The sequence below is a fragment of the Haliotis cracherodii genome, unplaced genomic scaffold, assembly GCF_022045235.1.
Source record: "Haliotis cracherodii isolate W230 unplaced genomic scaffold, xgHalCrac1.p SCAF_1, whole genome shotgun sequence".
Lineage (NCBI taxonomy): Eukaryota > Metazoa > Mollusca > Gastropoda > Lepetellida > Haliotidae > Haliotis > Haliotis cracherodii.
The window spans coordinates 73,651,886-73,675,375 of record NW_027266264.1 but is presented as its reverse complement, the minus strand read 5'-3'; the positions used below and the strand labels follow the sequence as shown (position 1 = coordinate 73,675,375).

The 23,490-nt window shown below is 37.7% G+C and overlaps 2 protein-coding genes across 4 annotated transcripts; both read right to left on the bottom strand.

Moving 5' to 3' along the window:
* Nucleotides 1–45: 45 nt before the first annotated feature.
* On the bottom strand, nucleotides 46–10,675 carry LOC139468413 (golgin subfamily A member 6-like protein 24). 3 transcript variants are annotated; one of them, XM_071250370.1, is made up of 5 exons: nucleotides 10,626–10,675; nucleotides 6,881–6,981; nucleotides 5,665–6,037; nucleotides 5,001–5,189; nucleotides 46–3,148 (listed from the first exon to the last, which is right to left on the bottom strand). In XM_071250370.1, exons 2-5 carry the CDS (start codon nucleotides 6,939–6,941, stop codon nucleotides 2,860–2,862), a joined length of 912 nt encoding a protein of 303 aa, XP_071106471.1. In that variant the 5' UTR covers nucleotides 6,942–6,981; nucleotides 10,626–10,675; the 3' UTR covers nucleotides 46–2,859. The 3 variants fall into 3 exon arrangements, with proteins under 3 accessions (XP_071106471.1, XP_071106487.1, XP_071106479.1); XM_071250386.1 differs by having other exon boundaries at nucleotides 5,665–5,872; XM_071250378.1 differs by having other exon boundaries at nucleotides 6,881–6,995; nucleotides 10,626–10,672.
* A 1,721-nt stretch (nucleotides 10,676–12,396) lies between these two features.
* Nucleotides 12,397–16,702, bottom strand: LOC139468403 (splicing factor 3B subunit 6-like). The gene is made up of 4 exons (XM_071250358.1): nucleotides 16,647–16,702; nucleotides 15,226–15,344; nucleotides 14,716–14,854; nucleotides 12,397–13,210 (listed from the first exon to the last, which is right to left on the bottom strand). The coding sequence occupies exons 1-4, from the start codon at nucleotides 16,668–16,670 to the stop codon at nucleotides 13,121–13,123; spliced, it is 372 nt and encodes a 123-aa protein (XP_071106459.1). The 5' UTR covers nucleotides 16,671–16,702; the 3' UTR covers nucleotides 12,397–13,120.
* Between the last annotated feature and the right edge of the window lie 6,788 nt (nucleotides 16,703–23,490).

Below are 23,490 nucleotides of genomic sequence, written 5' to 3'. Positions count from 1 at the left end.
ACAGACTGCTGATTAGCTCTTGATGACTCAACACTTGATCCGAGAATAAGTTTTATTCCTTTCACAATGACACATTTTCATTCTTGGTGACGATGAAATAACAAATATTTGCATATGATAAACACAGGGAGATAATTCATTCTCTGTATCCAGTACAATGTATGTACTCTCTAACTGATAGCAAAAGCCAAAGATAATAACCACTGACGTAAAACACGTTGATCACACAAACATGAATGGCAAAAAACAAATAGACTTGTACTTGAACAGTGTGGGCAAAGCACTACCTGAGGGGTCTCACTTTTATCTTACTGACACTGTTGGATGCTAATAAAAAAAACCCAGTCAAGTTCAAGTAAGCTATAGATTAGGGTAAAAAAATAATCTTGGTTCTCAGGCACCGCCCGCATTATCAAAAAGTCAGCCACACATTTTGTTTTATTTCCATTTTCAAAAGGTATAAAATCTTATACTTAAAAAAAAATTAGATCCATTTTATAGCGCAATGCTTTATTACACATCTTGTGTCATGGTCATGGCGGCAATATGAGTTTGTATGATTGTATATGTCCAGAGGCCCTTTCCAAGGTTTAAGGTACAAAACTGTTTATTTGGTTACATACTAGTTTGAACAAGCCAAAAAAAAACCACCACCGCCTGCCTACACTTTATTTTAAAAAGTTGCCTGAGAATCAATTCTTTTATTTTTTTAAGCCTTAATCTCAACACTGTAAATATTACAGACAGAAATAGCAAGAATAGCTTGCTGCAGTGCTTATGCCATTTAGTATCATGAATATATGTTCATTAACAATTTGAAAATAAATAGTAACTCTTTGTGAGGCCAGTCTGCATCTAAATTAGCTGGCGTGGCAAGCAATTAGAGACATTGCCTACACAATTTATAGGTACTGAAAACTGCCTTCCTGGCAAACATTTACTACCCTGACTTGTGTTTCCGGACACCTTAAGGTTTGTGATTTACCTCATGTAATACCTTAACATACAACAGACCATTTCCAAAATACACCCTGTGGAGATTCCTGGTAAGAATAGGTCCACAATATGTGGTTAAGAAGCAATTTAATGGATCAAAGCTCAAGCAAAGTGACTTGGCTAATAGAATGTCATCATACATTGTTAACAGAAGTTGGAATATTCCTGAGTGTGGCGTTAAACAACAAACAAACAGTCCTACCCTAGAGACCAGAGGATGACAATATACTACCAACAAAAATAAGGCAACAAATGATTTGAATGTAGCTAAGGTTGAGGTGTACATTTACAATAGCATTGCATCTGAATGCAACATCCAATCATAATGAAATTCATCATGCATGAACGCGATGCACATGCACACAAATGTCAAAGTGTGTACACCTATGAGGGAACTCACAATTACTAATGTAACTGAGCTAAGCACATGCTTTAAAATGCCCCCGAGACAGTATCTCTACAAACAAAGACAAAATGGCGATTCGTGGGTACGATAGATGTGTGGGGTAGGGGGTTGGGGTTGGGGTTGGAGAGGGACATCAATATCCAAAGTTGCCCGAAAATGTTTGACAAATTGAAAAGTGTAATTTCTTGACAGTGGGACAAGCACCATCAAACAGGTGGGTTGCAATGAGACCTGGGCGTGGCAGGCCTAAAAAAATGACACCAAGACAAGATCGTCTCATCACATTATTTGAACTACGCAAAATATTCTAGTGAGTGAGTGAGTTGGGTTTAATGCCACTTTTTACAGTATTCCAGTTATATCACGGCGTGTCAGCTTAATGTGGGAGGAAAGCCCGAAGTGATGCAGGTCTCATACGTTTACAACTTCGGTGAAACCCATGAGCACGGGTATGGTGCTGACAAACCTAGAAACATAATTGGGGCGAACCGGAATTCGAACCCACAATCATAGGTTTCTGGCGTGCCCAAGGGACGCAACTCTGCACATTGAATCGCGGCGCCTTAGACAACTGGGCCACCCGTGCCCCCCGCCCCCCGCAATAGATTCTAATATGCTCTTGTTATCAACATGATCAATAGGGAATTCCGTACTATGACATAAAGGCAAATTTCAACATGTACCATAAAAAGAAGCTCTTTGCAGTCCGCCTTGCAATATGTATCACAATACAGCTGTCCGTGTTATACGTTTTGTGTGTCAATTCGCCAACCCTACTGCAATACATTCAATTGTCAAGCCATAATGAAATTCCACTGTAGCAATAACTGAAACAAGATATGTATGTCCAGGTGTTTCTGAGAGGTTGCTGTGTATGCCACTATTTCCTCTCACTGAAATGAGCTGTTGCAAATGAAATTTGTTCAATAGATTTGGAGAAGAAGAGATTTCCAGTTTGATGGAATGACGATGGACGAAGTTAAAAAGAGTACATAATGAAGAATCTGCTTGTTGTTGCAAAACCTTACATGAAGTGGCATGTAAACACAAGATCCACACAGAAATTCAAACACTAAATCTAAGGTCTTCTATTGGCCCAGGTTGCATCCAAATAAATATAAAGATTTAATGAAATTGACAATTTTAAAGACAATTCTTTCAAACCTAGTCTTCTATTTATCAGCTAAACTCATCAAGGCATCATAACAGTGAAGCTCTTTTCAAGATGGGGCATCCAAACTGAAGTTGCTGTCAAGTTTGCATGCACTGTGTAGGACCTGGGCATCAAATTGGAGAAAAAAACCCATAGAACCACAGCATTGCATAACGGCTAAAGACCTGACCATCAAATGGTTGGAACAGCTGAAGCAAGTGAGATCTCTTGTACAGCTGTAAAGCTGTGTCTAGCTGGAGCACTGGGATGCTAGCACACACACACACTAATCTCTGTCCCTGTATCAGCTTGGTACACTTGTATACTGAGTGTTCATATAAACATGACAAGGGAGAGAATCCAATGTTTTTTCAGTGTCTGATGATGTTTCATCTGATTTCTGAATTCTGTGTCCATAACGAAAGTTTTTCTTATATTCTTTGTCCCTCTCACGTTCTCTCTCTCTGACGGGCAGGTTTCTCCGTCTGGCCAACTGTCGCCTTTCTCTATCCCTCTGACGTTCCTGTTCACGGTATATTGGATCTTGTCTACGGTTCTGCATTCGTTCCTTGGCTTTCACTTTTTCTTTCTCCCTGAATAGCAGAAACAATCTTTATCAAATTTCCTGACATTTTATTGTCTGAATATAAGTGAGTGAGTATGGTTTTACACCGCTTTTAGCAATATTCCAGCAATATCACGGCGGGGGACACCAGAAATGGGCTTCACACATTGTACCCATGTCGGGAATCGAACCCGGGTCTTTGGCGGGACGAGCGAACACTTTAACCACTAGGCTACCCGACCGCCCCTCTCAATATAAGACTGAAATGATTCATTAATGCATCACAATATTAAAGTCAATAATACAATACACAATACACTTTAGTTAAGAGTGATACATCATGTTTCACACATTATACATGATTTAGGAACATGACTTAGGAACATGACTTAGAAACAGGAATTGTTCCATGTTAATCTTCAATGCAGGACATGTATTACTTAACTTGATCATGCAATGGTGTATGTATATACATTCCATCACCCGTGAATACAGTTGGCTGCTATGCGATGTAATGGTGATGTGTTTATTTTTTTTTAGCTAATAAAATGTACACATTAGATTTTACTTCTGACATTTTTTTCTCTTACATTTTACTTTTAAATTCATATCTTGTTTGGTCCTTTTTAGAACATATTGAAAATTTGCATTGAGTTTTGATGAGATGTTTTCATGTCAAAATGAACTTCATGCTGTGGCAATATTGGATTCCAGATTTTCAGAGAGCATTCTAATTTTGGGGGGATACATGTCTTCAACTCCTCTAAACCTACAAGTAGAAATGCTCCCATACTTCATATTTCGAACTATATCAGTTGTTTCCGGGTATCTCCTTTGGTTGTAGCCATATGGGATTTTACTTCTGGTCATTTTTTCTCATCCAATTTACTTTATAAACAATTTGTTTCTTCAAAGATTCGGCATAAAGAACAAGAAAACAGCGTTATCACAGCCCCCACCATGGGGCACATTAGAATTTAGTTTGTTCATATAGAAGTGAATATATAAACTATAAAAAGGAGTCTGATAAAGCCTTAAGAAGAGATAGTGATTTGGGCTGCTTTGTGTCATCAGAAAAAATGATTGAATGTGAAATTAATACACATAAAAGGTCCTTTCTCTGGAAAATATAACGCAGTCTGGATCAGTAGTTTCTGAGAAAAGTTGTCCCCAATGCACATACTATGGATCAAGGGCCATAACTTTGATATTTCATGAATTTATGACACCAATCTTTTTAACTCATTTGAGATCATGACCAGTAACATCAGTGTGTAAAACTTCATTTCTCTGACTGAAATAGTTTTTGAGAAAATTTGGTCAGATGGACAAATTCTGTTCCTATATCCGCTGCCCCACCTCATGGCAGGGGATAATAATGAATGAAGCGTTAGTTTAATATGAGAATGATCCCCCATCCACGGCCCTTCCATCGATGCTAGAGCCAGGCGCAATGTTGTCTTGAGAGTCTTAGATAGACAGTGATAGTGGGTACACATTTTATTAAAACTTTAAATCACTGATCATGCACCTGTCACAAAGTGGGAGAGGGATATAGGAATGGGTGTTACCTGTCCGTCACGTCTTGCTTCCAGAGCATAATTCCAAGACCGTTCATATTTCTGGGCCAAATTTTGCACAGATATCAGTCTGGTCATTAACTGGTGTCTTCTTCTATTTTGGAATTTGAAGTATCACTTGGAGCAATATATCAAGGCTATCAGCTTTATTCCAAATTTTATTCTATCAGTATTCCATTGTGCATAAAAACAGGCCAGAGGTCTATACACAAAAGGTTGTTCCTTGAATGAAGTACCAAAATACTATTGTGGATTGTTACCCTGGTTAAAGCCGTGCTCTTGCACAGAGAACATGGTTACCTGAACACAGGATTAGCCCTGAGTTCCCTCTTCTTGATCCGATCTTTCTCCCTCTTGGTGATGTCCCTGATGGACAGACACATGCTGTCCGACTTTGTGGTCACCTCCACTTGTCGAGCCACGTCGGACACTCCATCTGACACAGTTAGTGGGGACACCTCGCTCTCGCTCACAAACATCTCCTCATCTCTACAAACATTATCACAGGTGTGATCATGCAATATATTGCAATACACTGTTTATTGCCAATACTCAGCCCTACAGATGGACATGACAGACATGTGATCATCACTCAGCAATATTCCAGTTATATGACGCAATATTCCAGCTATATGACGGCGGTCTGTAAATAATCGAGTCTGGACCAGACAATCCAGCGATTGATATCATGAGCATCGAACCACTCAATTAGAATACGATGACATGCTTCAACCAAGTCAGCGAGCCTCACCACCCAATCCCGCCTCTTACAACAGGCATAGTTGCCTTTTACAGCAAGTATGGGTTGCTGAAGACATATTCTACCCCAGATCTTCATGGGTGAAATCATAAAAATTGATGAGAAATGTCTTGAGTGTTCATATGGTCATACTTCAACAAAACATTGATAATAAGCAATAGTTTATGATGGTCATGTTACAAAACTAACTGTACAAATTCATACCCGGATTTGGTGAAATCAAACTGCGACCATAGAGTTCCATCATATAGCATCTCAACCGGGATGACCTTGACCTCGACAACCTTGCCCTCTACTGCATCAGCACCACCAGACAATGCATCCGAGGATGGCAAGGCAGCTGTCGACACATACTTGTCAACAGCCCCAGTTGATACAGATGCAGGGCTCACGGAGGTCACAACACCAGGATCTGGTGAAACCATTGATTCATTGGACTCTATTGCTATGGCAACAGAAGGGTCTTCAGTGGATACAATCGTGTCATGAACTACTGGAATAACTGTTGAGTCGTCAGATGTTACTACTGTCTCTGTGAAGTAGTCAACTGGGAAAACAGCTTCCCTGTCAGCTCTATCTGTAAGATGACATCAGACCATAAGCAACAAATATAACAAGTCTGCTGAATAACTGGATACTCAATTTACATGTGTTTAATCTCAGTTAAAGAAAAGTTTGCATACTTTGGAACAGAATGCCATTACCATTATTACAAATGTTACGCTGTTCTTCCACACACTAAACAGTCATGACCAGTGCTTGCAATAATAGAGATGATATAGGATTTTTTTTAATTTTTTTTATTTTACACCACCATGTCCACAGTCTGCAATATTCCAGGCATACATATTCCAACTGTATCTCAGCAGCCTGTAAGTAATCCAATCTAGGCCAGACAAACAATCTGGGTATGATGATATGCAATCATGCAGGTTGTCTAGCCTAACTACCTGATCCAAATTAGCCTTTTGCAAAGGAAATGCTTGAATGAAAAAGAACAAAACTCCACTGGCCCCAAGACACCTGTATCCAGTGATAGCACTGGTTATACTGGGCCAGCTGTGTGTTGTGCATGGGACCATATGTGCTGAAATGGACTTACCTAGGATCTTAAACAGAGTGCCTGTGGTAGGAACAATGGAAAAATGCATCATCTGCCCAAAATTTCTGTGGTTTGAAAGTTTGAGGTATCATAACACTGCATTCAATCCAATGACACAAAAGTAAGCATCAATGCCTTTTCACAATATTGGAATGTGAGCAGTGAAATGATATTAGTCGATCATCTTTCCAAAGCTTAAACATTAGGAGAAGATTAATTGGGAAATTTGGAATTCATAACTGGATAATTTTACAGAAAAACTATCTGGAACAACACTTAGATAAATCTCTGACTGATAAACCACCTTAAGATGCTCACCTGGAGCTACTTCCAACTGCACACTGAGATGTTGCTGCTCCCTTACTCCTGTTGTCTGCATCCTGATCCCTGCATCCTAGAATCACAGTCCTCCCTCCTGTCTGCAGGATAATCACTGTAGGTTAGTGCACAATTGCATATTAAAATCAGAGTACCACAGGGACAGAAGCTCACCATAAAAAAATCATTTCCTTTTCTACATATGTCCTATGCTCCCTCAACAAATTTCAATGCCATGCAAATCAAACATTTTATTTAACTCTAAAAGATGACAGAAGCAGCTGATCATTGGCAGAGATACAACTCTAAGGTTACTGATCCTCAATTGTTGGATTGTTTATATATACTGATTTCTTAGAAATTCATAACACATTTCAAAATTTTGGGACTACTGTACTTTACCTGGCATACTTTGGGGGATTTCATTAGGTTGGTTGGTTGGTTGTTTAATGCCGCACTCAGCAATATTCCAGCCATATGATGGCAGTCTGTAAATAATCGAGTCTGGACCAGACAATTCAGTGATTGATATCATGAGCATCAATCCAAGCAATTGGGATCGATGACGATGACATGCATCAACCATGCATAGTCACCTTTTATTGGAAAGCATGGGTTGCTGAAGAACTATTCTAACCTATTCTAACCCGGATCTTCACGGGTCGGGATTTCATATGGTCTCTGGAAACAGAAACTTTCAAATTTAAGGTTTTTGTTTGCGGCTAGCGTAAACCGATGATTGTTTATTTTCCCCTTTGTGATGAATTGTTTGTCTGTGTCTTTGTTTCAATGGTGCGAGTGGAAGTAAAGTTTCAAAACATGTCAATTCAGCCTTGTTGAAGACAACAACTTTCTTATGTAGGTCAAACATGGGAAATATCTCATGTGAGCAAAGTATATAAAGACTGAGTAGATCTATACTGCTTTGTTTATGAGTGACACCAACACCTGGCTGGGGGAAGTTAAAGGGGCACTGATCTAACGCCATTTCCCGGATTGGTTGTTGCCTTTGTTATTGTTTTTTCCCCTGTGAGTACCCGGATGATACGCAACGCAACTGAGCGTGACCAGAGACTGGGGTACCGTCTGCAAGGACAGCTAAATAAACTTGGAGGCTGGAGGCAATATTTGTTTTACGCATTTTTGAATAAACACTGATTAGTTAAATGTGATCTATAAAGATTCGACAAAGGGCGCATGTTAATTAATTTCTTCAGCCTAAACAAACAGACAAAAAGAACGGCGGAGCTCATCGGAAGTCGTCATTTGGAAATACCCCAGATGGTGATAGCTTAATACTAAAAAAAAGGTATCCATGCAGTGAAAGCATTTTCGGATTTCGGATTGCGTCGATAATACGATTACTACTCCCTTGTTGTCATCAACGTTTTCTCGTATAACCCTACACTTGTGTATTTGTCGTCATTCACTTGATGCTCAGTTAATGAATTTATTACAGGTACAATTAGTGGTAGCACCACTTAGATTACCTGACAAAGGTTCTCATTTGGCATTTATTGTGTCTGGGGTAATTATTCAATCTATATCCAGGTTTGAAGTGAGGTGAAATGTGCGTTATGTAATATGCACGTGGCAGCCCAGCAAGAGATGAATGATCAGTTGATTTACTTTTTTAGGTAAATCAACGGATCGTTCCTAGTCATCAAAGGATTAACAGAAAATACGTTGATTGATTAATCACTGTTATCTTGCACAGTGGATATGTCAAAAGTGAGTGTTTACATGTCTAGGTTTGCTAAAACAAAGGGAATACACTCATATCATGGCGTGAAGTGCCGATGTAAAAACAACATACTTTGTTGAAAGGGTTAACTGATAATACGTTGATTGGTTGCTCATTGTTATCAAACTCAGTGGATTTTTTAGGAACCGTGGACGTTATGAAAATAGTTGTCACGTGGCCTTTCTCAGCCAACCCTTGAGACTTGACACCTATGTGAAACACCTGAAACAATCCAAGTGATCAGTTGAGAAACGAACACTGGTTATAATATCCCGAAACGATATATATCTTTTAGAATATTTGATAGTTACAGAGACACGTGACATCGAATAAGTTATTTTGTATAGCTGCAGATGAGTGGGACATTATTCCTTTGTGTGGATATTCACGGATACATTCCTCGAACAAGGAAGCTGCCTATTTATACACATAAATTTGGTAAGTTGTAATTATGGCATTTGCATTTTGTTTTCCTTCATTTGAACCGATTCGTTCTTGTTTCTCTACGTCTTGGTTGGGAAATTCTTCAATGCGCGATAGACGTTGTTTTCACAGGTCATTTCCTTTGTAAGCGTGTATAGATTACCGTCAATTTGTAAAATGTGATTCTCTCAGGCAATTTATAAAATGTGTAAATATTTCAGTCATTTTGACTAAAAGACCTGTCCAGATTGATTAAGACGATCAAAAGGGCCTACAAACATCACAACAGATTATTATGTAGGATTAGAAGCCAAACAACATAGAAATGTACTTTTCAACGTAACATTTTCAGTCTCTTGGTGATGACATTAAACATCAAAATGTTTGGAATTCGTTATCATAATAATACAGATGGAAATGTTTTTCAGTCACTTTGTAAAATAACTGAAGATTTATACGTTTAATAAATATGTTACACATTTTGACAGTAAAAAAATATACACACTATAAAAAAAGCAATGCTCAGATGAAATATTTACTTTGTGTTGCAAGTCAAAATAGTGTAAACGAAAATCGCAAAATTACCAAGCAAGTGACTTATCAAAACTTCGTCACCATTACCGATGCTACCCACAAAAATACCTACATTTCCTTATTATCTCGAAAACTGTATTTCATTTTGTTGATCAATGTGACCATACGCTCTTATTACTACCGGTATCCATAAAAGTGACTAATGCGCTTACGAATGGCGCAACAGAGGTCGCGAGCTAGTCTAGATTTCTGCTCTACATCCGGGTACTCAATGGGAAAAAACAATAACAAAGGCAACAACCAGTCCCGGGGAATTGCGTTAGATCAGTGCCCCTTTAAGGAAATGAGTTGATGTTATTACCTAACACTTTACCGGTGTCACTGTCAGAAATAAGTATGTTTACCAACATTCATCTGTGGGTGCTTGATCAGAAAGGGGATCCAACGGCTTAAGATAGATACAGTTAGGGGGAACCCAACCCTAACAGAACTAACCCTAAGGATCGAAGAGGCACAGTGAAGCAAGAGCCACAGTCAGCAGCAGTCACAGCAACAGCGTAAATTGCAGTCTTTCAAACACTTTTGTCAAACTTTGAAAATATAAATCTATTATATATTTAGTGAAAATGTATTATCTATTGAATATATTATACATCGACACTTCATAATTTCATTTGAGTAAAAATACAGGCTGTCATCCTAAATTTACAGTAAATTACACGCAACACAAGAAGATCCACACTGTAAAATTATCATTCCATTCCCAAAGTAAGTGTGTATTTGTAGGGTTATTGTTTCAGCGTCAATTAACGGTCCACACACGATGATTGACGTCCTTTGGCGAATTTTGTTTCATGATCAGCTGGATCTGGGAATCTGTCACATTTGTTTGCGAGACGTGCACATGTCAATGTTTGTCTGTCTGTGTGTCCCTTCACCACAGAAAGTACTGCGGAAACTACTGTTTACACAAGAAACACATTTTGCCTATACGTCCATGGCCATCCCTCAAACACCAACATCTGTTCAGTAAAAAGTACTTACAAATTGATATCATTTCAAGATATTCGCTGATTTTCGTCTGGTGATACCGGAAGTGATTGGGGGCAAAAGTATTTCGCAGTTTCATTGGTTGAAATGGCGCATATGGTTTTTCTTAAACTGGTTACGGTGTTTCTATGCGCCTCGTCAACATGCGATACTAAGAGACGGAACTCAGCATGAGGGTATTTTTCCGTATGAAAGAAGACGTTCTGCAGGAGACCGATCTACTGTACATTGACTTTTAGGGGATATTAATAAACATTGCAGTAGAACATCTATCATATATTTCAAAGTAAGATGAGTCTCCAAACGAAGAGTCTCCATTAGTAGGTTAATCACAGCTGAGTGACCAGCATACATTGCAGTCAGTAATGTTCTAACTTTATTAGAGCGACTTATAAATGATCGGGTCTGAACCCGACACATCAGTAACTGAAAGCACAACTAACACGCATGTAAACATCCTTCGACCTTCCCCACATAAATCCACAAGCACTGGTATAATGCTGGCAAACCAAGAATCATAATGAGGGCAAATAAAAAGATTCTGTCGACGCAACTATGAATATTGCGGCGACTGTAGTGAGTGAGTGTGTATGGTTTTACCCCGCTTTTAGCAATATCACGGCGGGGGATACCAGAAATGGGCTTCACCCATTGTACCCATGTCAGGAATCGAACCCGGGTCTTCGGCGTGACGAGCGAACGCTTTAACCACTAGGCTACCCGACCGCCCCGCGGCGACTATAGAAGAGAGATCAGTTCAGTACCATGTACGCTCATATTAAAAGTCAATGACCGCACTTCCACAAACATTGACGAAACCTACAACACCCAACACCTTCAAAGTTCTTAATGCTTTAATTTTTATAGAAATTGGAAATGAAAAAAACATTTTTGTTTTGATCGAGAGCACTATCTACAAACTCCAATGACAAGTGAAATAATGTTTCAACTATCATCTTCTGGACTAGTCTTACTAAATGTGAATTAAGGTATGTGCAAGCATAAAAATAGGCACTGCTCCATGAAACATTTTCACTAATATCTTTGTTAATGGTGTAGGTTGTCATTCCTTATTACAGGGATAGAAATTAGCACAAGCCCGCAAGCCCTGACCAGTTTTGTTATGTAAATGGTATTGTAAGGTCTAATAGAATTTCAAACAAAATGGGGGGCATTGCTATATGTTGTCACTATTCAGGCTAGTGGACTTTTTGGTTAATTTCTATCCCTGCAATAAGAGGAAAAGTAATAACTGTCAAGTAATTTGTTTCTTGTTAATTAAAATCATCAGTGCCGGATGTCATCGTTGTACATTGCTCTGAACATCGTGACAGTGTAGCCCCCCAGGAGGGATAGCCCAACAACTCTATTCACTCCTGGCGCTTTCAGCTCATCCTTGATAACCCAATGTAGAATTTCTTTTATGATGTAACACTGGACCCATTTTCCACCATGGCTTGCGTCGATTCTGATACAAAGTGTGTGATGCTAAAATTACTATCCAATCTGCAGCCCAAGGTGGTGCATGTTGTAGATGTTTGCCAGTGTGGTGTAACCCATGAGCATGGAACTGAGCTGTTAAACAAGAAGCAAGCATGTACATGGTTAGTTTTGCCCACAGAGTTGGAAATATCTTGGAAACAGACATTCATGTCTATTGTTCTATTGACAATAATCACCTGAGAACTGTTTCAGTTCTACCTCTTTTTCACTGAATAAATCATTGATCCAATGTCAGGAAATAATGACGAACAGTATTGACAGGATTTGCATGTTTTATTCATTTACACCATACATGTAGAAATATGTATCTAACCCTTTCTTCAACATCAATTATTTTGCTTATATAGAAATGCCAAAGTTATATTGGTTCATAAACACACAAAACTGAATTAGAATCGCACCAACATGGGACATTACATGCTTGGCATAGGCAGATCCAGAGGGGGTCCAGATTCCCCCCCTCCTTTGAAAACCAAATGTAATATGTTGAAGACAATTCCCCCCTCACCCAAATGAAAGAGGATTTTGATATTTTAGACCCCTATCTCTTCAGAATATAATCATCATATATGAATCTCTTCATCATATAATGTGATTCTAAAAATATTGCTGGTAACAGTATCTGAGGGTAGGTGATCAGTGGGACTTTACAGAACACAGGGTTTTTATTGGACACAGTTGCAAACCAGCATCACATCATCCTACTTCAAATATCCAACCGGATCCTCTATGTGAGCAGCATCATAGAACTGTTTCCTTCATTCCTAAAACATGACAGCCAATAACCAGTATTTAAGTCAGAGACACTGTAAAACCTTTGTCGAGTACATCTTTACCTCATGATCTAATGTTTCATCTCTGATTTCACATGGAAGCTGTAATCCAAGGAATGTGTAGTTACTTATAAACCTGTTGATGAAGGATGACACTAATGATGATGTTTGTTGACGTATTTACACTATGTACATCCTTTTCATAAAAAACACTCATTTCTTTTCTGGTGTGCTCAGTCCGTATCGGGCCTTCATGTCCTGAATATCCTGCTTCTTCTTGTCTGTGTCAGTTTTCTTGAATGCCTGAAATCACAGAAAAGAACCGTTTGTTAAAACAGTAAGTATTTCATGATGGGTAGACACCACAGTTTGTATCCAACTACTTCGCAGATCCAACTACTTCGCAGTTCCAACTAGTGGTTTATGTAAGATATGGGGAGAAAACTAGTCCCACTATGCATGTTAAGTAGAATGTTATACATTAAGCATATCTACTGAACTCTCCACAAATAATTCTAGTCCCAGCTTGGAATAGGTCTCCAATCTCTATTCCTTGTCATAAGAAGCGACAAAGCTGGATCAGGTGGTCAGACACAGTACGTGAGTGAGTATGGTTTTACGCCACTTTTAACAATATTGCAACAATATCACGGCAGGGGACACTGGAAAATGGGCTTCACACATTGTACCCATGCAGGGAATCGAACCCAGGTCTTCAGCGTGGCAAGCCAATGCTTTAACCACTAGGCTACCCCACTGCCCCGGTCAGACACAGTTACTTGGTTGCTAACATGTGTCATCATGAACCCATGGCGTGAGACTACTTTGTGGTCACTGGTTTAGGACATCTTTCATACTGTCAACCACTAATTGGTCTGGGCTAGACTAAGTGTGAAAACCACCATGATTTGACTAGAATACTGCTCACAGCAGCGTAAAACAACAATCAAAGAAATATATAATTCTGGACACAAAGGTGTTTTTAAAAAACAAATCTTCACTGGTGCACTGGTAAGAACCTTTTCCACAATCTCACAAACAAGGAGCAATCCAAGAAGAAAGATGTATGTGTGTAGATTAACTGCCAAAGGAGGTAAAACAATAGTAAGAAAGTGATGATGGACACCAGATCAGTGTTTAACAGACTTATTGTATCTGAAATCACACACAACTGTCTTTCGGATATATTCCAACTGTACGAGTTTCAATTATGATATCACTACATTCTCAAACACTGGTAGAATAGGTCATCAGCAACCTGTGCTTGCAATAAAAGGCAACTAACAGGATTCGGGCTGTCAGGCCTGCTGACTTGGTTGATGCATGTCATTGTATCCCAATTGCATGGATCAATGATGTTAATCACTGGATTGTCTGGTCCAGACTGGATTATTTGTAGCTGGAATATTGCTGAGAGTGGCGTTAAACAACAAACAAATCAAACACTGTTCTCATCATATTGGTTCATCATCATTAGTTTTACTCTTCTATCCAAGACAGTAAATGTTGTACTCAAATGTCAACAAGAGAACACATGATCATTATGATGGGATAAGTACAACTGTGCTTTTGTGATCAAGTGAGCTGCGTTAAAACTAATTTAAACAGTACTTCAGCTGGAAGTGCTCTAGTCTCAGACCTTCACCACTTTGGAGAAACTCAAGGTCACTGGGAATCAGAATCATGGTGAGTATGAGATTGATGATAGTCTTTGGCATGTCTATGCATGTGAAGGAATGCAACTCTACATAGTGAATTACGGTGCCCCTCTAGTTGTTGTTCAACATGTACATTACACAGCGGCTTACCTTGGTAGACTGGTAGTAGAGGACAACGAGGTATCTGTTACAGACATTGAACCCAGAGAGGTGATCACAAGCATTTTTGGCATCAAAGATATCTTCATACACTACGAAGGCTGTTCCCTTCGTCTCTGGTGTATTACCCCTGCAGACAAATCAATGCATCTAATTAACATGGTAATCATGAAGGAACATGACAAAACAATGAGGAGTAACTACTACATATGAGTCATCAAACAAATATCAATATGAAAACTATTACAAACATATCTTGAAAATATTTTTAAGATGTGAGCCAAATTATGAAAAAAGATTCAAGTAGATTATCAACAATTCTACAAATTAGAGTTTCTAACATGTCTAAAGCACTTGGTCATGGTAGGAAAGTAATATGATTAAACATGATTGATCTTATAATTATGGCATAAACTGGTAACATACTATTTGTTTAAAAAGGACTCAAACACGTCACTATAGATCATATAGCTGTGAATGGAATGTATTTTCTATACTCACACTCTGATTTGTCGGATTGCTCCATACTTCCCAAATATATCATACATTTCTTCTGCAGTGATCTTGTAAGGAAGATTCTTGATGTACAGAATGCGGTTCACCTCAGGCGGGAGCCGCACCTACAACATACATAAAAACATGTAAAGATGCTAATCATGCTAATGGTACTATTGATCGTTAAAATTTATTGATAAATGAATATCAAAAGTGAGCAGGATGTGTACAGAGTATACATGTTAGATGTTGTTATTACAATGCAATATTTTCCAGTAGAGTTCTCGTGCTGTTTTAACCTATCTCATAAATTTAGTTTATCTATAAATTAAATTTAGATTTTAGTAAATCTCTTTACTGTGATATGGCACTAGATAGAACTTTGTAAGCCCTTGTGTAGTGCTGAATTAAGAACTGTGTGCATATGGTACATGCTACTACATGGTGCATGTTTTGAACTAATACCCAATGTATACAACACAAATAATGTGACACAGTACTTGAGTTTGTCTTCTTTATTTTCTGTGTGGCTGTTGTGACGTTTTTTGTGGTCATTTTGACTATAAGTTGTGGCTATTTTGACTTTTTTTTCTGTGGCCGTTCTGACATGAGGCTGTTTTGACCTCCTACCTTACAGACCATCAGGTTAGGGATAATGTGGCTTGTGATGAAATTTGAGGTGTACTACCAATAACATCATTAACCACTGTGAAAATATACACACTAACACAGAAAAGGGAAGGAATATTAAAATAACGTACAGATTCTATAAAGTTTATATACAGGAAACAATGTTTATAATGATCACGCTTGTAACGATCAGACAGACGGATATAACGAACTGCTGTTTAGTCCCTGCCATATTTATGCTGCATGTATGTGCTGTGTATATGCTGAATATACATTTCAATAATGTTCAAGAACATTGAAACCACACGATAATGTTTTCCTCTGACATTCACGTGACTTGAAAGAAATGATTACAAAGTGGTATGTCTTTAAGCTTTTAACCTAAATCGGCTTTTAGACCCAATTCAGTCGACTCAAACGTATTTCGCACGTTTTCTTCGTTCGATATATTGAGTGATTCTCTTATTTGCAGAATATTTCCAGCTTTCTGCCATTTGAAAATAAGAACAAGGGACACATTGATGTCATTAATTTTGAAAGACGTGAATTTAAAATATATGGGTCTTGGTGATTTGTTTGATATTTCTTCTCTTGTTGACACTCAATGTTTTGTCTCTTGAAAGACGCACATGAGCACGAAAACTGAGGGACTTCCTTCTTGAAGCTATTATTCTCTTTGCTGAACTAAATGGGCAACTGATGTTTCTAAAATTAAAACTATACGAATTAAACATAATTTATATAGTACCTTTACTTAATATCATATTCAGAAATCAGAAATTATTCACAAAACTTACGTTTCCTCTCTTGCTCATCGCCATCTTGAATGTTTTATTGTCGTCTACCGGATAACTGGTACCGCAATTGAGAAGCGCTGCGGTATTTGACTAGGCTTCTGTCTTCTATTTTTCGATGGCGCTTTTAAGACACGATACCAGTTACTCGACAGACAGCCTCCAGTTTCATCTGCTTGAACGTTTTTCACATAATGTAATATTATTTGAAAAAAAAATATTATCAAGAAAAAAGTAACAGTCACCTTTGGGACCACACGTACTGTAAGGTGGACCATCAGTTGACAGTGGAGATAAAGTGTAGAGGTTGGAATTACATAAAGAGTAATTGCCACCTTAATTACTTATTGCTTAAAGTGTACGTGTAGAGCACAAACGTTTCATATGTATTCGAATCTACAGAAGGTTTGAGAGCTTCTAGAAACAAAACACGCTCGTGATTTAACCAGTTTTCACAATGGGAGTCGCCTCCGTGGTCTAATGGTACGCACCTGCCCGGATAGCGGAATATCGGGGTTCGATCCCCGGCCGCGTCATACCAAAAGATGTTAAAAGATGGTACTTGTTGTTACCCCGCCTAGCGCTCAACATTAAAACAAGGCCTGGTCGGCTCGGAGTCAATATACTGTATCTGAGGTGGGTATTCATGTTCAACTGCGGCTTGGTATCTCAGTGGCATAAAATCGGCATTTGCCGGGACTAGTACGCATGCACGTCGCTATGTAAGCGTAATAACCTTCAACGCGACGTTAACCCTATTTCACCCCAAGTCTCACAATGTGAAGGTAAAAAATAATTTAGTCTTTAAATGGCATTTAGAAGAGATACACATAAGACAGATAATTTATGGAAGTCAACTTCTATGTTATGAGGGGCACAACGTTTCGGAGTATATGCTTACTCCTTCGTCGGGCGAGTGACTGCTACTTAATTAAGATGCAAAGAGCATATGAATGTATGTCAAAACAAGAAATTAAATAGAAATAAACTTCGTAGACTATTTAAGAAATTATTGGTATCCGGTACTGAAATCATACCGAGATCATACCATAGTGCTCTTATAGTAGGTTACGATGTGGTTTATGCCTTTGGAAATAGAAACTGGTAGATATACAAAACACCTAGAGAATATAGAATTTGTAAGTTTTGTTACGAAATTCGTTTTTTGATCAGATGTTCATTATAATTATCATGAGTAATGATATAATTCAAGGGCACACACACACACACGCACGCACGCGCGCGCGCACACACACACACACACACACACACACACACACACACCTCCGGAACCGTTTTTGTTATGTGTGGCGAGGTGTATAAGCTATAAATACCTTTTTTTCACTCGCATTCTCATTGGGTTAATGGTAAATCTGTAAAGCCCTTAGCCGCATTAGTTATTAAATGTAAAATAGACGTAATTATTTCCCTGCTGGCTTAGTATTTATGTATATATACTCACACATTGTTATCCACCTCATTGCAAAATAATGCTATTTATACCAGTTTCTATTTAATGTATTTTGTATGTTCTTACGTGTGTCTCATAGACCATTAGACCTGATGCTATATTCATTATCTGTAATGTTTTATTGTGTTGGCATGTAGAAACAAAAATACAATTATATTATATTCTTCATATCATTATTTCATCTATACTGTTTCCTAGCCGACCAGTCCTTGTTTTAATAATTCTATCCATTTAAGCTATAAGAATGGTTAATATCAGCTAGTACCAAAATACGTGTAGAAGGTTATATGAAATGTTTTACTCATTTATGGATGTCATTTAAAAATAAACATAATGTTTGAAATATGTTATCAATATAAACATCAATGCAGACGCATATTTCAATTTCTAATTAATGTATAAAAAATAAAAGAGATCATACAACGAGTCGGTATGTATGTATGTATGTATGTATGTATGTATGTATGTATGTCTGTCTGTCTGTCTGTCTGTCTGTCTGTCTGTCTGTCTGTCTGTATGTATGTATGTATTTACATAATCCGTTGCATTATGTACAGATTGGTCTATGAGTTCCATTACGCCTAATTTTTATCCGCATAGTAGAAAGATCCAATGATTTGGTACACGATTTCTATTTGCACCCATAATGCCTAAAGCCAGGCTATTGACAATACCTCCATATATTTAATACTCATAGACTGTCACACCATCACCTCGAATTTGCCTATCATTTCTAATTGATAAATGAAAATGAAAACCGGATATCGAAACATCACTGTTGTAGATACTATTATACAAGCGGGTCTCTGTGATTCTTATATAACCGTGGGACTTCCACATTTAGACGTATTATCTTCAGATAAATGTTCATAATTAGGTCTTAGAGCTGGATAAACCACGCCATTACTAAAAAAACAAGAGAGACAAATTTAGTAACATGCTCACATTGTATGATCATAAAGCCTTTCAAATATCTATAAATATTTTATATTTCTTAACACATATGACGTGACGAACAATTACAGCAATTTATCAACCGTCATCGAAAGTGGTTATTTTCACAAGGAAGCGGGTGGGTGAAGTGAATATTTCTGAAGGTACCAACACGCAAAATCTGCAGCCAAACACAAAGAAATTTGAGTTACAAACTATGGGAACAATAACAAACAATGAAAGACACGCATGACTGGAAAGGGAAAAGGAAAAAAATAATGTTCCGGGACTAAGAGTCACTATTTTTTATCAACTGTTACATTAAGTAAGGTTTAGCTATTAATATGAACAACTTATTTATTACAGTTACATTTACTTAATATTAATTCGACGAGTTTGGATTGCACGCAGCTTCACCTCGCATAATTTGTGCACGAATATAAAATCGAAATTTCTCTTTATTTCAGATTTCTGGTTTTTTTTTTAAATTTTGAGTTTTGTCTCGCACTACTTCCATTATATATTCGTAAGTTCAACTATTTTCAAATTAAGTTCAAATTCTTTCTTGTTAACTCAATTATTTTCACGTAATATCAATTATTTTCTCATAATTTTAAGTTTCTTGCAAAAACTCAAAACTTCGAATTATTTCTCGTTACTTCGATTATTTTCTCGTTATTTCAATTATTTACTTGTTACTTTCAGGTATTTTCTCGTTACTTCGAGTATATTTTTAGTCATTTCAATAATTTTCTTTTTTATTTCAATTTATGTATCGACACGGACTTATGTAGGTCCGTGGTATCGAAAATAATCCAAAATAAGAAAAATAATCGAAGTAACGAAAAAGATTTCGATGTAGCGAGGGAAAACTCGAATAACGAGAAGAAATCGCGAAATTTCGAGGTTTTGAAATAAACTTGAAATTAATGAGTAAATAATCGAAATTACGAGAAAATATATGAAAAAAAGAAAGAATAAGAATTCGAAGTAACGAGAGAAAAATCTCGAATTTTCGAGTTTTTCAAATAAACTTGAAAACGTAAAAATAATCGAAGTAACCAGAACAAAAATCGAAATTACGAAAAAATGAACAAATAATTGAAATAGCAAGAAATTTCGATTTGGAATAAAATAAAAATATGTTACCCAAAGTGTTTTAATTCCACAGATGATGTGATTCTGTTCACTACTTTGTTCCAACTTTCAAAATATCAACTTGGATTCCTTTGACGAGACAAAACCCCATAATCGTGAAACAAAATTGACCCCTGTAATATGTTTAAAAGACGTTTCGCAAACTAGAAAAGTGTTTGCAATCAGTGGAACATTTATTTGCATTTCCGGAATGAACTGTTTTCAAAAATACTTCCGTTGGAGGACTTAAAGCCAGAGAGTTAAATGCTTCTAGTTGAGAAGACACGTATATTAAAACATACAATACAATCATTATATTTTGTATAAACATCTGAATGGTGACTTTTCCCTTGACTAATCTTATCCGAAATCATTTGCAATCATTTCTTTGAAGGAGCCCATTCTAGAAAGGTTATATACTAGGCCTAGTGTTAACACAATTAAAATATCAATAATATCTTCAACCAAACGTTTTAGTGAGAAGCTTTAATCTGATGTCCTTGACCTCTGACTTTCACTGGGAAAAGTGAACCGTAGGTTCCGAGGAAATATTACCAGTGAATACAAATCTCATTAATTAATTGGACTTTCACCAAACAACAGCTTTTATTTCTTATATTTGTTCTACTATTTTGATGACGGTATTTCATTGTAACCTTGTTTAACATTTTAAATAAAAGATCACTGTCCATACATGCCTACATGCCAATATCCAACAGTTTCACTAGTATTAAGCCTTAACCGCCATTATTTTCGATGCTAATAGGTTTGAAGAGAAAACGCCTTTCGCAACATGTCACATCTGGCCTCCAAAGATAATGAATCGCAAAACCTATTATTAATTTTCTTCATGTAAATGTTTTCCTTAAGCTACTGAATTACATTAAGAATTCGATACAACATGTTTCTTGCCAGTGGCGACATTGGCAGATCATCCTGTGAAGATCAGGGATAGAATAGGTCTTCAGCAACCCATGCTGGCCGTAAAAGGCGACTATGCATGTCGTATGAGGCCACTAACGAGATCGGGTGGTCAGACTCGCTGACTTGGTTGATGCATGTCATCGTATTCCAATTGCTCATGATGTCAATCACTGGATTGTGTGGTCCAGACTCGATTATTTACAGACCGCCGTCATATAGCTGAAATATATTGCTGAGCGCGACGTTAAGCAACAAACAAAAAACAAAACAAAACATTGGCAGGTTGGTGGATAACTGGGCGAGTTGCGAGTTTCCAGGTATGGGGCTTTGTTTCTATGTAGTGAAACGTTTTTACTCGCTCACGACACATCTGGATTATACAGTGTAGAGTATTTCCTTTCTATTTTGATGGACACACAATACTCCGTTCGCCGCCAAAGATTCATTTTTAGCCTGATTCGAATGACACGATTCTAAAATTAACCCTCTAGTCAAATCAGTCCCACGAGCATACGAGTTAGTAATATGAAAATAGTTCAGTCAATTAGCACTATCATACTCACTCATACTTTGGAGACACACCTCTATATGTAAGACATATTAATTAGTGATGATACCAGGTGTTCGGTAAAAGGTGTAGCCTACCCCACCGATGAGACCCGTCGAAACACACGCAAAGGCAAGTCAATGGTTCATCTGAAGATACACGGGAACATATTTACGAAGTCTCAATAGGGAGTTGCATCGGACATCATTTCTGTCTCTGCATGATGCGTCAACATTGGAAACTTCCTCCACATGGCTGCCATAAAACATTTTTAGAGCTTAACTAAAGCATTGCAGTCTGATCACACAACTTGTTGGTAAGAGTAGCAATATACTCCTTGATATCCTCGTAGAAAGAGCATGCTCAAATCTGCATCAAAAGTTGTGAAATCTCGACACCATTGGCTGAAGCTGATGGACTATTGCTCGACGACATAAAGGGAAAGTTGAAGTCATCCCTCTTGTGAGTATTTTTTGTGACTGAATGTTAATGCACAGATCTTATATTTGTAACAGATGAAGCAGTTGCTCTGGTATCTTCTATTTCTATACGCATGGAAGAAGGTTAAACACCCAAGAAATCTCTCCAAGACTAATGAAACAAGTGATGGAATGAAATACTGACAAAATGAGCTCAGATAAACGAGTGTGTGAACAGCCCTTTCACTAGCCTTGCTCCAAGGCTGTACTGCAAGAAACGTCTATGGATGTGAAGCACTTTCCTCCTAATAGGCAAGTCTAGATATGTGGACATTCCAAGGACTCCAGTCTCTTATAGGGACAACCTGTTCTTATTATTCAGATAATCCAGAACTTAGTATTTAAACTAATTATTATTGCCTTAGAACTTGTGCAAGTCTACCCTCTCACAATAAGAAATCGTTGTCAGCCGAGCTTAGATTTCTCATCACGATATTGTAGTTTAGCCACCGGTGACGCCGTCCCAAAACATGGAGCTGCAAAGTTCATACGACCATTTCAGGTGGGTATGTGTTGATACAAAGGTCACGTTGAGTCCCCAGATGACACCCAGTGTGCGAACTAAGACTCAATTCTGTAACTGATATCTTCCCATTCTCAAGCTCGACCTTCATGCAGTAAAAAATAGTTTGCTAGCATGTGATATATTTACTCTCTAGTCTCTGTCAATTGTCCAAACAGAAGGCTTTACTGAAGCAAATATTTACCATTTTCTTTTATCAGCTTACAGTAATTGAATTCAGAGGAGTCATTCAAACTATGCCAAGGTATGATTTTATTTACCGTAGATAATCCACTTCTCTCACCACATGGCTTTAACGTTCTACATTATAATAATGCACATGACTAAGACATATGGTTCAAATGTGCTCTTGGTATTTTCCACTTGAGAATTCGTTAGTTTTTGAGGCATCAGAATTCCAATATGTTTATACCTGTTTTGACAAGTCTGCAGTGATGTCAGTTGGAAGTCGCTTATGATCATTAACAGTGAGTTAAGCACGTGGTATTCTAGGTAAGCGCCAAGAAAATAACAGTTGAAACACACAATAGCAATGATTGAGCGTAAACTATGCACTATCCAAGGTATAACCAAAGAGGAATAATTCACAACAGTAACAGTAGTATTCTGTTACAGGAGGCGATAGGTTTAATCATATTACTGATACAGGTCACGTGACTAAACATTCTGACTACTTCCGGTGCTGTGAAGGTTTGTTATTCCTAATTGAAACTAACAAACCAAAACATATTTTAAATTTCGGTTCTGATTTATTTAAGCGCAACTGTCTGTTCAACGTGATATAAAACTGACAATTAAGCTATATCCAGCCAGGTTAGACAGAAAGAACCAAA

Coding starts and splice junctions, on each gene's coding strand:
- LOC139468413 (XM_071250370.1), bottom strand. CDS start 6,941: ATGCAGACAACAGGAGTAAGGGAGCAGCAACATCTCAGTGTGCAGTTG. Junction 6,038..6,880: donor GCAGTTGGAAGTAGCTCCAG/GTGAGCATCTTA, acceptor GTCATCTTACAG/ATAGAGCTGACAGGGAAGCT. Junction 3,149..5,000: donor AGGGCTAATCCTGTGTTCAG/GTAACCATGTTC, acceptor TCTGCTATTCAG/GGAGAAAGAAAAAGTGAAAG.
- LOC139468403 (XM_071250358.1), bottom strand. CDS start 16,670: ATGGCGATGAGCAAGAGAGGAAAC. Junction 15,345..16,646: donor CGATGAGCAAGAGAGGAAAC/GTAAGTTTTGTG, acceptor TGTATGTTGTAG/GTGCGGCTCCCGCCTGAGGT. Junction 14,855..15,225: donor GCAATCCGACAAATCAGAGT/GTGAGTATAGAA, acceptor ATTTGTCTGCAG/GGGTAATACACCAGAGACGA.